This window comes from Sturnus vulgaris, chromosome 6 (assembly GCF_052056855.1).
Source record: "Sturnus vulgaris isolate bStuVul1 chromosome 6, bStuVul1.hap1, whole genome shotgun sequence".
Lineage (NCBI taxonomy): Eukaryota > Metazoa > Chordata > Aves > Passeriformes > Sturnidae > Sturnus > Sturnus vulgaris.
Window position 1 is genome coordinate 204,914 of NC_142248.1, and position 15,577 is coordinate 220,490.

The 15,577-nt window shown below is 44.3% G+C and overlaps 1 protein-coding gene and 1 long non-coding RNA gene across 5 annotated transcripts in view; one reads left to right on the plus strand and one right to left on the minus strand.

Annotated features, from left to right (window-relative positions):
• Window positions 1–15,577, plus strand: part of LOC106859790 (lysoplasmalogenase TMEM86A-like) — a 38,595-nt gene that overhangs the window by 17,272 nt on the left and 5,746 nt on the right. Inside the window, exons 3-5 of one of the 4 annotated variants that reach the window (XR_015804363.1) lie at window positions 2,928–3,355; window positions 9,868–9,963; window positions 14,082–14,235. Coding sequence is in view for 2 of the 4 variants with exons in the window: in XM_014887292.2 (XP_014742778.2) it covers window positions 2,928–3,355 (428 nt within the window). In the remaining 2 variants the exon portion in view is untranslated. Of the gene's footprint in view, window positions 1–2,927; window positions 3,398–9,867; window positions 11,403–14,081; window positions 14,236–15,577 lie in introns of those variants that run through there. The other 3 variants (XR_015804362.1, XM_014887292.2, XM_088166633.1) reach the window with 3 other exon arrangements.
• Window positions 1–15,577, minus strand: part of LOC148223269 (uncharacterized) — a 42,938-nt gene that overhangs the window by 5,918 nt on the left and 21,443 nt on the right. The gene's annotated exons all lie outside the window — the stretch shown is intronic.

The following is a 15,577-nucleotide window of genomic DNA, read 5'->3' on the forward strand; positions in this document are numbered from 1 at the left end:
GGACTAGGCCCTGAGGATTGCATCTATCTGGCTGAACCTTGGGTATGTTCCTGAGGAGCTCCAGCTTTCTTGAGGTGCCATCCCTTCTGTGCTGAGTGTTGACATTCACACCCAAGGGTCTCCTCCCAACAGGAGTACCTGGCTCAGTCACCTCAGCCCAACTGCTTTTGCCTCCTGGAGTTGCTCCTTGAGCTATGGCTTGGGAAACATTCAAGGCCCAATTCTCCCTGTGATCATTTTTGTGCACGGACTGTTCCATGCTTCTCCATTCCCATGTAACTGGTATATCTCTGAGTTTCCTCTCCATGTTAGTGCTAGAGGAAGGGTAACCAGTCACAGTAATTGAGCATCTTGTTGATGTGCTTTAATCTGCAAAGGAGTTGGGTTTTCAACTTTAGTCTCACAACTGAGAAGTTCTGCTTTGTGGGTTCAGACACATTTTTTTCCTCTTAAGGAGAAGGAAAACTCTGTTGGAGCATTTTGAAAATCTCAGCCCACTGAGCTGAGTTGAATGAGTAAACCTGGGAGCTGACTCCCTTGTTTGTGACAGCCTCACCACATATCACAAAACTACCTTCTGTAGGGAAGTGTTAATATTTACATTTCAGATATAAGCGGATAAAGTGCACCGCTCCACTTCATCCTTCACTTTGCCTGAAAAATGTATTTTCTCCTATTTAAAACTCATCAAATTGCTGTTGCTGATAGCTGACAATAGTTTTGACATCATCAGTTGTAGGAATTTGAAGTTTCAGGAGAGAAGAGAAAATACTGGATAAAAATCTACATTCTGTTCAATTTCTGCAGTTTTTGGACTGAAAAGGGTTGGAAACTGGGCTCATTTGAAAAGCTTTTGAGACAATGAGTTTATAAAAGGACATTTGTTCATTACTTTATAGGGAAGTGAGTGCCTGGGAACCTACTCCTGACACGTTTGACTTTTTTTCATTTTTGCTGTTTCAGTCTGCTAATAGCATGTTATTTTCTGACTAGTGTCTTACTGCATGTAGAAGATACTTTACCATGTTAATATCCACCTCCTTTGATAGAAGGCACTTAGAAACAATTTATGCATTTGGTAAAGAAGACAGGGACTAGCAAAAAGGCCTTATTACTAGCCTGAGGAAACCCAGAGGAAGAAAGTGGGAGAAAAGGGCTGATCTCCCTGATGTAGTTAAGAGAACCAAGCTAAGGACTGAGAAATGCACCCCCTTCCCTGTGCAGCCATCAGTTTTCCCCAGTTCCTGGCTTGATTTGTGGGTGTTGAATGAGTAAACCTGGGCGCTGACTCCCTTGTTTGTGACCAGCCTCACCACATATCACAAAACTCCTCCTGCCTTTCCAGGCTCTTTGCCTGCCACATCCTGTCCTCTCCTCCTCCTCGCTGCCAGATGCCTGCATGAAGGACAACACATTCTTCAGTCCCCTGTTGCAGAATGTTCCATATAATGCCACTGAAGGAAAAAAAATTCCTCACTGCTAGGGTGACATATTCTTCTTCTTACCACCTCCCTGGGCTCTAACCTTTCCTGCAGTATAACCTTATAAAGAGCTCTTGTCCTAAATCCCTTCTCAGTTTCTTCAGTGTTCTGTCCATGAGGTGCAATAGCTCTGTGAAACATCAGCTTCTTGTTGTCCTCTTTTGTGCTTCTTTTCTTTCCCCTTCACACTGTACATTTTCTCTAGCCTCACCCTGCAAAACACCAGTTCTCTGCCTTTTGTGGATTTTTCTCATCCCACCATGGCTGAGCTCTCTGTGGGTGTCTGATCTGGTCCTCCCAAAGGGAGGGAGACACTTCCACTTCCTTGGGCTGCCTCAACACAAGAGTAGTAGGATGAAGCAACATCTGCCAGCTGCAGGTTTTTGTGACTGCCTTTTACACCAGTGCATCATGTGTTAAATGTTAACAAGTGTCCTGCTGGAGAACTCAGCTTCCCAGATCCTTTTCTCCATTTCATGCTGTAGAATTGCATGAAAACTTCCAGCTCCTCTAATAACCCTGCCAGGATAAAGCTGGAGAGCCTGCAGCTGCACCATGTATGTGTCTGGGAACCAGAAGACCCAAGGAGCTGGGCTCTGTAGCCCATTATCTACAGTTGTCATGACAGCTTGGAGACAGCAGCTGTACCAACACATTGGGACATATTTTTGTCAAATGGATTAGTGGCAAGTGAATAACATATGGGCAACACCTTCTAACACCCACATTTGGCACTTTTCAGGGGTGTTGCACTTGAAAGGGAAACCAGCATTTTATTTTCTCTGACTGATTCCTGGTAAGGTTCATCTGAGTCTTGCAAATAGCCATAAAGTTGTTGGCAGATCACATTGGTGCAGTCCCATATGAAATATGCCAGCTGTTTCTTTCCAGCTTAGGCAGAGATGGAGAAGCAGCCAGATTTAGTCCTCAAGTGCCTTTGGGTTTGTGGCTAAATATGTGCAGGCTTTGTGTCAGGGTTCAGAGGGGTTTGTGTCTTTTGTCATGTTTTGTTCCTACACTGCTGTGGTTCCAGTGTTCATGTTCCACATGTGACCTATGAAGAAAACACTGTGGATAGTTAGAGGGGGTGATCTTTGGTCTAACTTCCTCCCAACCTTCCATCCAAAGCAGGGGAAGAGGAACTACCTGAAAAACAAGATCAATTCCTTCTCAATCAGCTTCCATCAATTCCACCCAGCTTATCAGCAGAAAGGCTTTTGTCACAGCAGAGCTATACTTGGCTGCAGCTGTAATTGTGCTGGGGCTTTTTTTTAGGTTGGGGACTTGGTACTGTCTGCCATGTACAGATTTTTGTAATAAAATGGTCCCAGATGGTCAGTATGGTTATCACTGGTAGTGTAACTGGTAGGTAACACTGCAAGGAATGCTTTCCTCTGGCAGCCACTGATGAAAGATCACACTTTCTGTGACAATGCCTCTCTTCAGGTCTGCTGATGTTCTCCATCACACACATCCTGTACTCTTCAGCCTTTGGCATGAAGCCTTTGGACCTCAAAGCCGGCTTGCTGATGGGCGTTGTTTCCAGCTCCTGCTATGCCTTCCTGTACTCCTACCTCTCGGGCCCCTTCACCTACCTGGTGGCCGTCTACATCGGCCTAATCGGCTTCATGGGCTGGTGGGCGGTGACGGGCGTGCAGCTGTGCAATGACCTGTGGACGTGGACCAAGCTGTCGGCCTGCGTGGGTGCCATGCTCTTCATGGTGTCGGACCTCACCACCGCGCTCAACGAGTTCTGCTTCCCTGTGCCCTACTCGCGCTTGATCATCATGGCCACCTACTACGCCGCCCAAATGCTGATTGCGCTGTCGGCCGTGGAGACCAGAGAGGAAGAGGACTTCAGGGAGAGGAGCTAGGTGGAGTGCCAATAGTCTGTGAACACATGGGTTGTGTCTCAGGTGCTGTAGCTGCATTCGCCCCTGAGAGAGATTGCCATTTCTCTAGGCACACTGGTGTTGATTTTGCTTCTTTGAAGCATTACCTTTGGGAATTACTTTTTTTTTTAATTGGCTTTCTCTGAATACAGCTTACTTCAGTGTGGCGTCCCCATCAGAATGCTTAGACTGTCCCTCCAATAGCTACTCATTCAAATTTTTCTCCTTGGAAGTGCTCTACTACTGCATTTTGCTTGTAAGTCTTGAAATTGATGCTGAATGTCTGGGAAGAGGAGGTCTGGTGGAAAGGAGGTTTGGCCATGAACTGTGCTAAAAGGCTTGCTCCCGACTGTAGGCAGACAAGCACAGATCTCTGCTAAAGTCATAGGTAAAAGTTAATTTAACCGATGTTTGTCTTTTTTGTGCATTACAAACTCAGTATGCAAACTGGAGCTGAAAGGAAGCTTGGAGGGAGAGTAAAAACATACCCAGTGGGGAGCTGAGCTCTGGAATCAGTGGCAGCATGTGGGGCAGTACTCAGCAGAACCAGCATGAAGGCAGAAACCCAAGCAGAGGCCACAGAGCAAGAGGTGTGCTGGCAGTGCCGTGTGCTTTAATTGCAGTGATCACTGTTCCAGGGCAGGTCTCTAGGTGCAAGTCAGCATTGCTGCTTGTGGCAGAACTGTAGAAAGCAGGAGTTTGGTGGGATTTCAGGGATATCTCGGTAGCCAGGCCAGCATGTTCTCCCTCACCACGTGCACACAGTTACACGGTGCCTACAGCCACCAGTGAGATGTAATGGGCACACGAGGAACTTTGATTTTTAAAGCAGAACTTACTCCTTCTCTTACTTAGTGTATGCCCTAATTATCCCAAATCTTCATGCCTTTTTTCTCCAACGTCCTAACAAGTAATATTCCATGTACCCATTAAGCTTTAGTAGCACTTTCAGTAGTACCTTTAGTACTGCTGCCTGCAGTATCTTAAATCTTTGTGTGAGCATTTCCTGTGATCAAGGCTCTGATTTTGGATGTAGATTGCTATGGTTTGCCAGCTGATGGAAAATGATCCTCTTTACACCACTTCTTTTTTTCTTTAGAAAGTTCTTTTCAGCAGAGCTTCCTGAAAAGCACTGTCCTTTGTCTTCAACATGCCTGTCACTTCCTTCTCAAGCTCACATGGACTCACATAGACCCTTGCTAGCTTTTCCCTTGTGTTGAGAGGTGCTGAGTGGGTCTCCTGCTCCTCTCCAGCCTCACCTGGTGTGCCTGGCAGGGAATAGGCATTGCCTCCCCATGACTTCTCCATCAGTGCAAATGCAGCCAGTATTACAGAAATCTGGGTTAACCACCCTGATCCCGTGGGGGCATCTGCTGCTTTTCAGACAGGGATCAGAAAGGTCAGCTGCATTATGGAGAGGGAAAGCACTGTAGGTAGCACAGCCCCATGTAATCCTTTCCCTTTAATGCTGTTATGTAATACTGTCAGTATTCATTCACTGGCACATCGGGACCTGCCTGGAGTAAACAGCTAAGGGAATTTAGGGCCATAAACCATTTTCATTCATCAGCATTGCTTATCTCCTGGCCACACATTGAACCCTGCACTGTAGTTCTCTGCAGATGTCACCTGCTGTTACTCATCTTGGCTGTTTGCAAGTCTCCTCCTGCAACAGGGTGACCCAGCTAAGCATTTGGGGTGAGTCCCAGCATCCTCCCAGCATGTGAGCAAACAGCACACTGCAGTCTTTGAGTCTCAGCTCCTTGGCATGGGTCAGTCCAGCACACTCAGTCCTTAGCTGGCAGTTCTTCAGAGGAGCTCCCCCACATCCTGAGCTTCCCTTTGCTTTGAGGGAAATGCTTGTGTGATAAAGTAAGCTTAATTTAAAAATCTTGAGTTTTGATTCTTTTTTTTCCTCTCTAGAAACGAGTAGTCTGTCTGAAAATAGCTGAGTTGCTTTTCTATGTGCTTTTTCTTCTTGGCTTGCTTTTCTGTCCTGCTCTACCATCAGCCACTGGATACTTGCAAAAAAGAGTCTTAATGTCTTATTAGGAGGCCCCTCCTCTCCACACTCCTTCAGAGGTGCAGTTTCTGGTGGCAGAGGTCTCTAGGTGGGACAGCAGAAACTTGTGCAGCCTAAGTGGGCTGTTGTTCCCGTGCTGTCCTGGGACAGATCACCTGGAGTGACTTGGCTGGGACACATTGGCCAGTCACATTAGCTCCATCCCAGTGCTGCAACAGCTTCAGCCTTCCTGGGAACACGAGGCAGAGCCCTCAGCATGCAAAGGAGAGTCCTGGTTGGCTTGGAGGTTTGCTGGCAATAGGCTCTTGATCTTCAAAATCTCTCTCTGGCTCTGCATTCCTCTTTCTAATCTATATTACTTGAATGAGACTGTTTTCCTGAATGCTCTTTCCTGCTGGGAAGAGACCAGTTGCTGTGGACTGTGATCTGACACAATTCTGAAATGCCTAAATCCTGAGAAGTACTAAGCAGTATTGGCCGGCTGTTAAATAACTTTTCTCGGGAATAAAACCGTTCCCTCAACCCCAGCGAGGCAATCTTCACTTGGAAATAGAGCAAAAAAATGAGTGGTGTTCATATGTGACAAATAATGTTGCTGTCCTGTTGCCTCTTTGCATTGTAAAACTGAGGTTTCATTCTTCATCTTTTCAGCACAGTCCTTAAGAGTCCTTTGGCTCTTTAACTGGACATATAAAAGATGCAGCGCATTCACTTCAGCCTCTTTCTGTAGGCAGATCCTCCTTGCAAAGAACTCCCAGGGTCAGTCAAAGAAGCAGTGCTAATTGCAACTTGTTTTTAAGTGCTAGTAATTCTTCTGGGCTGTGTCACAGTGTGATGCTCATGTACCAATGGCAGGTCAAGACAAACAAAGCCAGAGGATTTTAACTTCAAACTTTATTCTTACTCTGTGCTGAATACCTGGCTTCTTACTCCTCCATATTGAGGCATCTGTATGACCAATTGGTTTAAGAATTGATCTTACATGGCTTTTGACTAGATTACTGAAGGTTTCATGTTGTCGTCAGTGGAGGTAATTTATATATTTTTGCACAAGCTTATAAAATTCCCAAGAGGAGCTTGGCAGCTTTAAGTGGCTTTTCAAAGTTTTCCAGTCCTGTTGCTTGACACTTAACACCTGCATTTTCATCTTGCTATCATGGTATTTTTGGGAGCTGTTCTGGAAGAAGCAGATCAAAGCAAACAGCAACTGTAGAGCTTAGTGGCAGGTGCCTCTTTCTCTTTGCTTGGTTTCTGAATACAGACAGGGTCTTTTATGCAGAGGCATCATAACTATCTTCTTGGAAGAGGATGGGAAGTTGCTGTCGTCTCATGACAGAAATCCTCCTGGGTAATTCTCTTGCCTTTTATCCATGCTCACTCCTTTTATGGCCTTGGGTGAGTCACTTAAATTTTCTGGGGCCAGGTCCACATCTGGTGTATGAGGGCCAGTGCAATGCCGAGTTATTCCAGCAGGGGACCAAGCTCTCACCCCATTCTAAAATGGAGCTGCCTTTACCTACCTCACAAGGGTGACGTGAGGATTGATGTTCATACAGAACTTTGAAGATGTCAAGTGTCACAAGTATTATCCAACTTTAATGTTAAAATTCCTTTTAGGGATCTGCAGGACTTCTCTTAAAACATGGAATGCGTGACTGCCTTTTCAATTTGCATCAGATAGAAAAAAAAGCAAAATATTTATTCATGCTGGTTAACGGGATGTGCTCAGCTATACTTGAACTCTGAGGGAGGTTTAGCTTAAAAATCTGAACTCTCTAATTTCAGTTTTTTAAATGGTTTTTAGTTCTTCTAAAAGGCTTGACCAAATTCTTAGATGCAAACCTTGCATCCAACTTTTGCAGTCTGCTCTTGTCCCTCACTGTTAGCTACAGTAAGTATAATCCAGCCAAAACAGAATATTTCACAATCTGCTGGGGCTTTTGAACAAGCTGGAACAGAAAATGAAGTCATTCTGTTCAACCTTCAGTCTGCAGAAGGTCAGATGGGTTTCATGAGGCAACTTTCAAAGGGATGTTTAATTTCTCTGATTGTAAGTTTTACTGGTTTGAAAATCAGCAGAGAGAGAAAGCTTTGATGGAATCAATAAGGTCAGCACATCCTTCTTGAATTCCTTTCTTTTCACGTGAATCAAGGAAGCAGTGGGTTTTGTAGCAGAGGAAGTGCTTGTACCACCAGTCCTATGGCCCAGAACAGAAGTTGATCTAGAAATACAGCTCTCAACAATCACCATGTTCTCAACTAAGATAAAAATGCTACTGTTCACTGATCTAAATCTGGACCACAGCTAGAAACTACCTAGTTTTTGTAGCACTAGCTGCTGTACAAACACAAATGAAGGCAAGGAATTACACACCAAGGAATGTGAACTGTGTACATGCGAAATGGACCATAATTTTGAAGCAGCTGCGGTAAAATTTTCATATGAACTCAGAAGCAGACACAATGCAAATTTTTATGGTTTCTTTAAAATATTTGATGGGTTTTCATTTTCTTAGTCTGGGGAAAATTTTCTTAATGTTATTTTAGTTTCACTCTTACTGTAATGAATAAAAACACACAACTCTACACAGACTCCAAATGAAAAAACGTGGCAAATTGGCAGGAATGCCAAAAATTCTGTGGCTTGTATTGTTTCTGTGGTGACAGTATGCTGCTGTTGGGTGAACTACTGGAGTGGTGTGATGGCTCAAAAGTCAGGCTGAAACACATGATGCAGGGGTTGAACCACCAAGACTTCAGTGGGAACATGACTGGGCCAATTCGGATCAGTCAAAAGACAGAGCATACAGAAATAAAAGACACCTTTTCCTGACAGAAGAAAAGCAAGAAACCATTGCCCGTTGGGCAATGGTGCTGAATCATTATAAACATATTTATCTAGACCCTGCTGGTGCAGGTTCCTGCTGGACCAAGCCTTGCTCCTAATTCAGCTGGAGAGGCTTGCTCCAAGCCTGTGGTGCTGGCAGGTCAGGACAGCAGAACCTGAATCTTAGTTAAATAAAACTCAAAAAGCAGAAAGCAAAAACAAGAACAAAACCCAAAAAAAACCACAAAAAAAACCAAACAAAAAAAACAAGGAAGGAAAAAGCAAATGATACCGGGCAAGTGGCAGTTCTGCCTGCCTGAGAATGCAGAGTGGCTGGTCTGTCCTGAACACTAATCTTTATCTTGGACCCATGTGAGTGTCTTGCTCCAGCCCCTCTCCCACACATTCCAGGCCAAGTGCACTGAAAGATGTGTCTGAAACAGCTGCTCTCCTCTGGGGAGTCAAGCACTTTGCCATGTCTGAAAGTCTCTAGCACTTACTTTCTTTACTGTGATTGTAAAGGTGACCACATACAGTACAGCCACTTGATCTGGGATCTTTTCTTAACACATTTTTATGCTGATTTTACTATTTTAATTCTTTGTTTGGAATGTAACTTTTTTCTCATTTCTTCAGTGTGTAACAGCAATTAAAAATATTAATTTACTGGATATTTTTACTGTCCAGATATATCTCCTTGCTTATTTTCTGTTGCTGTCACTGTTTCAGCACAGAATATGAGGCCCCTCTGCGGTGGGCAGCTTTGTGCCAGTGTTATACCCTCCAGCATAATTTGTGCTGGAGCTGCTCAACACTCCACTAAAGCTGATTGTCACAGTCAGCCACCGGATTCCTACCTGGGGAACCCTGAAAAACACCCACATGCAGCCTACAGAGCACATCCAACACAACCAGGCACCTCGCTGGTGTTATACCACATCCTGGGTGCCCTGGGATGCCAATCTCTGGAGCAAGCTTGCTCCAGCCTGTCCTAGAGATGATGGCAATTTGTCCACACTTCCAGGGAGAAGGGAGCTTGCTGCACAAGACTGCTCCAGGAAGACTGCTCACTGCCAGGAATTCCCAGACTAATGGCCAAATCTCTCTCACCCCTTGCCCCAGGAAAAATCTCCAGGAGGAAAGGAGTAGAGTAGTCTGCACATTTTTCTCTGGTTGGGGATCTGATGCCAGCTTCTTCAGCTGTTTGATGCAGTGGCACAGATATTTTGTTCATTAATCCTGAACCAGGCCATCTGTCACTAGTGGAACAGGTTTCAAGGATTTATGGCATAGAAACACATTGGGTGTAAGCACTCCCAGTCAATTAAATGGATCTGCTTGTCGGCTTAATGGAGACTCTTTCATACTCCCTTTCTGAAGTGGAATGGTTCCTGAAATACAACCAAATTATTTTCAGGGCAGCCTAAAGGGGTTAGCAGGAGGCAAAGGAGCATTCTCTCCTCTCCCTTTTATTTGGTCTTTCACAATTCCTTTCAAACACTTAGAGGCCTGCTGGGAGAAGCATCCTGTTTCCTGCTACCTCCTTCCTAGCTCCAGATGGAATAGAAGTGGCACAATATTCTCAGACTGTGTCTGAGATTCTCTGAACAGATTCTGACTCTGACTTCTGATTCTCTCACACAGATTCTCAGGGTGTCTGAGTGTTGGCGACTGCTATATTTTTATTCCACAACTGGGTCCTGGAAGATTTCAGTCTACGTTAAAAGAACCAGCATCAATGTATGTATATTTGTATTGATCTACCTGCCAGCCTGTTCAGTGGTTCAGATTTTCTGCAGTCCCTTATCTAGGCATGGCCATCAGCAGTGAAGTTCCTGCACTTTCTGTGGCCAGCCGTTCGTAAAAGTGACTCCCTCATTTGCAAAACTCTAGTTACTTTCTCGGTATTGTGAGGATTTAAATATTTCAGATTTATGGCTTACTCTGTGTCTATATACAATCTCACACAAAGAAGCCTAGAATATCATGGAGCTCCTGCTGGGCTATCTGGAGAAAAGGAGGCAGAATCCAAGTTTCTTCTTGAACCTGGAAGCAGGATTCTCTCCAATATTTGGCCCCTTTTATTACCATTAAGATACACTATCAGAGGGTATTAGAAATATCACCTTTAACATCCTACTGCAAGGAATCACTTAGAGAGAAGGAAGATGGAAACACTGGAAGTGCTCCTGCTCAGCAGAAGCCCCACTCTGCCACCTGGTCTAGCTGACCTTCACAGAAGCCAAGGGCAGCTGCATTTTGAGCCACGTGAAGACAAACTACACAGCCACAACAATGCTGTTCTGCATGCCAGTCCAGGCACAGCTAGTTCCACTAATTATATCTTGTGTTTCAACTTCTGCAAACTTCCTGTCCCTGTGTCCATCTTTAAGGAAAAGGACTAAGTGCCATAATTAGTGCAGTCAATCCCATGTTTTGAAAGCAGGTGTCATAAAATTATGGATAAAAATCTTTACAAAACTTTAGAGAGTTCTCATTTTCACTCCCCTTTCCCCTTTTTACTTCAGCACTGTTCTGAACAATTCACTTTGGGTCTAATAGTCTTTGTGTTCTTTGCAACCTGCCCCCTTCTGGCCTAAGGAAAATTATATTCACCCCTTCTGAGCTACAACAGCAGCAAAGCTGCTGCTGTGTTTCACTGAGGTGGTGCAATGCCCTATTTGTTTTTGCAAATATTACAGAAAGGGCTAAAACTCAAAAACATGGCTAAGCAGAAGAGTGCAATTAAAGAAGAGAAATAGAAGAGTACGTAAACTATTGGGTTTGTGTGGCAAGGCTTTGGTGGCAGGAGGGGACTGCAGGGATGGCTTCTGTGGGAGGCTGCTGAAAGCTTCCCATGTCCAGTAGAAGCAACAGGTCCAAGTGCCTCTGTGTCAACACTACTGAGACGGGGAAAAAAACTGCAACAGCAAATGCAGCCAAAGAGAAGAGTGAGAATATGTGAGAGCAGAGGAAAGAAGGGCAAAGACAAAGCAAGATGAACTGACCACAACCCCCATTTCCCATCCACCTGCACCAGTGGGTAAAGGAGGTAAAAATTCTGAAATTAAGTTAAGCCCAGGAAGAAGGGAGGAGTAAGGAAAATATGTTTTAAAATTTAGGGGTTTACTTCTCATTACTGTACTCTGATTTGATTGGTAATAAATTAAATTCCACAAGTTGAGTGTGTTTCGCCTGTGATGATAATTGGTGAGTGATCTCCCTATCCTTACCTTGCTTCATAAGGCTTTTGTAAATTTACTCTTTCCTGTCCAGCTGTGGGAGAGTTAGTGATAAAATGGCTCAGGTCTGCACCAGGTGTCCAGCTGGGGTAAACCCACCACAATGTATTAAGAGGAATTGAGACAGAGGTCTAGTCCCTGTAGAATCAACACAGAAATCAGCTACCCCTTCACAGTTATTCAAATCAGCAGATTTGCTCAATCCTTAGGTCAGTCCTTAGTCCTTTCCCATAGGACAGCCTGTCAGCAGGTAATGACCACTGAAAGTTTCTGAAAAATGTCCCTAAAGAAAATCTTTTAAGTCCTGGTCTGAAGGTGCTTGTGTCCTAATGAAGAGTGCTGGTTTTCATGTGAGGTATGATGCCCTCCTGCCTACAGTACCCAACTCCAGGCAGCAACTACCCCTCCTACAGAACTAAAATTATCAAGAATATAATTCCTAACATAATAAAAATAAATGTGCAGTTAAGCTCGATTTGACATGAATGCCTTATCTGCTTAAATCAGTTTTACAGTCTCTTATTCTGACCCCTGATTTCCCACCTCATTCAGCTGCAAATATCTGGCATCAGAGAGACCCTACCCAGAAACTGCCCAGGTCAAGACAAGGAGGAGCCCCAGGAGCCCTCAGCCATAGTCTGCCATTGAGGAATCCGAGTATAAATCAGCACCTCACCAATACAGTGCTTTTGCAAGCCTTGCTCCTCAGACTGGTCTGCTGTAAACAGGCTGCTTTGAATAACTTTGAAGAGGTGTGTTCCTGTTGTAACAGTGCTCACCTAAACAAGCTCAGTGTGGGAAGACAGAAGGTAAATGCTACCCAGCAAGCACATCTCAGAGGGGATAGGGAGCTGTTCTTGTGCCCCTTAGGCCTGTCTGCCTCCCCTGAACTGGGTGAGCAGTGCTATCAGGATTCCTTGCATTAGCCTGGCTGGCAAACAGAGAAGGCTCCCACTGATTTTAGGGACAAAGAAGCTGTGCTCCAGCTGTGGCTTCAGGGAGGAGTGTAACAGGGTGCATGCAAAGTGGGACACATGGTAACAACAGAAATTATTAGAAAAATGGTAAAGAATTGCTTTCAGTCTTTTGGGTGGGCAATTGCTGGCTTCAGCGAAGAAGTATTGCGTGTATTGTACACACAGAGATGGGTCAATTTGAAAATCAGAGCAGGAAACCCAGTGTGAGCATCCTTTCCCTGTGAGGTAGTACCACATTAGCAGAGAGAACCAAACCCTGGGTGAGGTGTGTTTGTGTGCTCAGCAGCTGTGAGTAGGCTGTCCAGAAGTAATGATCTTGGACAAAAATAACCCTGAAACATCTTTTCAAATATAGTCACTCATTATTGGTACTGTATCAGTTTCATTCCAAGCTGTGCCTGGCAGCCTCTCTCTTTTGTCCCACTTATGAGGACACTAACAGGTTTGAGGTGCCAGGGCCTGTCTCTAAAAGTGTTGGTAAAACTTCACCCTATGTACCTGGAAGTGTCCGTGCTCACACCACCAATTTGAGCCAGCTGGAACCAAGCTCTGTGTTATGACCTGATTTAAAGCTTCACTGGGTTCAACAAAAGAGGGAAGGGAGAGTGGGATATAAAATAAGTGATTTTCTTTGTCTTTTTGTCTTGGAAACCTTACTAGCTGTCATACAGTGTTGGCAAAATCTTTCCATTTTACAAAATAAGAGAACAGATGTACCCAGTGCAGTGTCTGTGCAAAAAAAAAGCACAAAGCTATTGTCAGAGTGCATCCATGGACTTCTTATAAGTGTTAAGTATGCCATGGATGCAGAGGAAGCCTGGTTAGGGACTGAGAAATGGCCATGTTTGATTCTGAGCTGTTTAGGGAATTAATGAAGCCTGCTGGCCAAAATAAGCCATTTTAAGGGATACAAGACTGCCTTAAAGCAACTGAAGATAAATCTCAATGACTTCGAAGGAAGACAGAGTTAGGCAGCTTTTTTGGATATGAAGGTAAGCTCCCACAATGTGTCCCTTGCAGCTCCAGCACCTAAAAACTGAGCAATCTCTTCCTCTGTGGACAGGGAAAGGGCCCAGAGGAGTGTGTTCCACACACAGTGCCAGTCCCAGCAAGTGTGCTTGTCCTGGAAAATAGCAGGGTGTGAACCACATTCAGACAAGAAATCTGTGGTTACTCAGCCTGGAGGGAATCACCCCCAACAAATTCCAGTGGCTGCACACCTGAGCTATCACAGATGATCAGCTGGCAGCTGCAAAGTTGTAGGTGTCATAAGTGGGCAGGTGCTGCTTGTTGAGGCAAGCCACAGCTTAGGCTTGGCTGTGATACTAATGGTGCCCCTGTACTGGGTCACTAGTGATGGGGGTTGCTGATGAAAGCCTAGCTCAGGGCACAGCTTTTGCTGTCACATGCTGTGGCTCCTCAGTGGGGCCAGGAAGCAAGAAGCACTGTCCTTCCTGGGGTGCTCCATCTTGAAATCAAATTGCTGCTGAGGACAGTTACTGTGGGCTGCTTCCCACTGCACACACAAACATGCAAACAGAGCCAGCACCATCAACACAGAGAGTCTTCTCCTGCATGAGTACAAATCTTAAAGAGCTTGGGTATGACATTTCATGACCTGGACCTTACTTCCCATCAGGGAAAACCCAAGGAGTATGAAGAATGAACAATACACCACATTACTCTTGGCATCTGACCAGCATACCTGTCTCCACATGCAAACAAATACAAACTGAAAAGCAAGAGGGGAAGGAATTGGAAATCTCATTCTTCCATTAATCTGCTATGCAACTGTAAGCAAGCAATTAATTTCTTTGTTTCTTCAGCTATAACTGAGGTGTCAGACTTTTGCTCCGTGGGGATACATCAATGCCTTCTTACACTAATGCCATTACATTGTGAAGTGCTTTCAGATATTTGGCTCCCAAAGCACTTTAGAAATGCATGATTAAATTATACCCAATTATAAACCAAAGCAGGTGATCCTGTAGAGGAAGGGATATTGCTCTGCTGATGTTTTTCTGAGGCATTAATAGTCTACAGAATGCTCGGGGGAAATCAAGGGGAACTGTGTGTACAATTTAATTTCCAGTGTCCACTACAAAACTATTTTCAGCCTGTATTTGAACACATTTCTTGAAGTACTTAATATTGCTTGCTGCATTGACATGGGATCTCATCAGTTAAATCCCCTGGATTGTAAGTGCAGCACTGTACAGCAAAATTCTTTCATGAGACCTCATTCTCAGAAAAGAGCTTATCTCCTCATTCTCCTTCAGAGCTTTTCTACCATCTCTGAGATTTATGCAAATAAACCTTGTGACTTGCCATTTATAATGAAGAATAGGAAATCAGTTCACATCTGTGTCCTGCTGGTTTTGCCTGAAGACAGGTAGGCTGCTATCAAAGGATTGTAGTGCAAGGCACCTCCAACCTAACTTCCCTCCATTTACAACTCTCCTACACTTGCCTAACGTGCACAGAAGTTACTGAAGTAATTTCAGACTCTGTAGAAGCCAGGCCTAGAGCACTTCCACACAAGAACACAACTACATAACTGGAAGTGCTCTTTCTCACCTGCACACGTAGCCAAAGTACCATACCTATGGTTTAATCCATCAGGAAAGGCGGACTGGTAAATAAAAATACACAGTTTGACACCTCATTACTCCTTTTAGTGTACCACTCATTCTGTCAATTTAATGTGTTGCCCATTACTCTTAATGGGATTAGAAGACATAGCAGCATGTAGATAGGCTTCTGAAGAAATAGATGCCTTATCTAGTAATATGTATTAATATATAATTTTTTATATTACTGTCTTGTTTATTACACTAGGCACAGGCCAATCCAAAAAAATTGTCTTTGATCTCACCATTTAGAGTCACTGCATTCTGCATTTCCCCAGACTGGGCAGAAGGATCACTTACCATTTTGCTTTGATGAGCTGGGCCATGTTCAGTTATGTTTGGGAGCACTGCTGATTAGACATCCATGTTACGATTAGGCACATGTAGGGAGCAACAAAGAAGGCAGCATTTACCTGACAGGATGATGTCTAAATGTTTAATTTAATGTGCTTTTAGGGACTTTTGGGCCAGAAATGCTGTCACACAGTCTCCAGCATGTCACAGA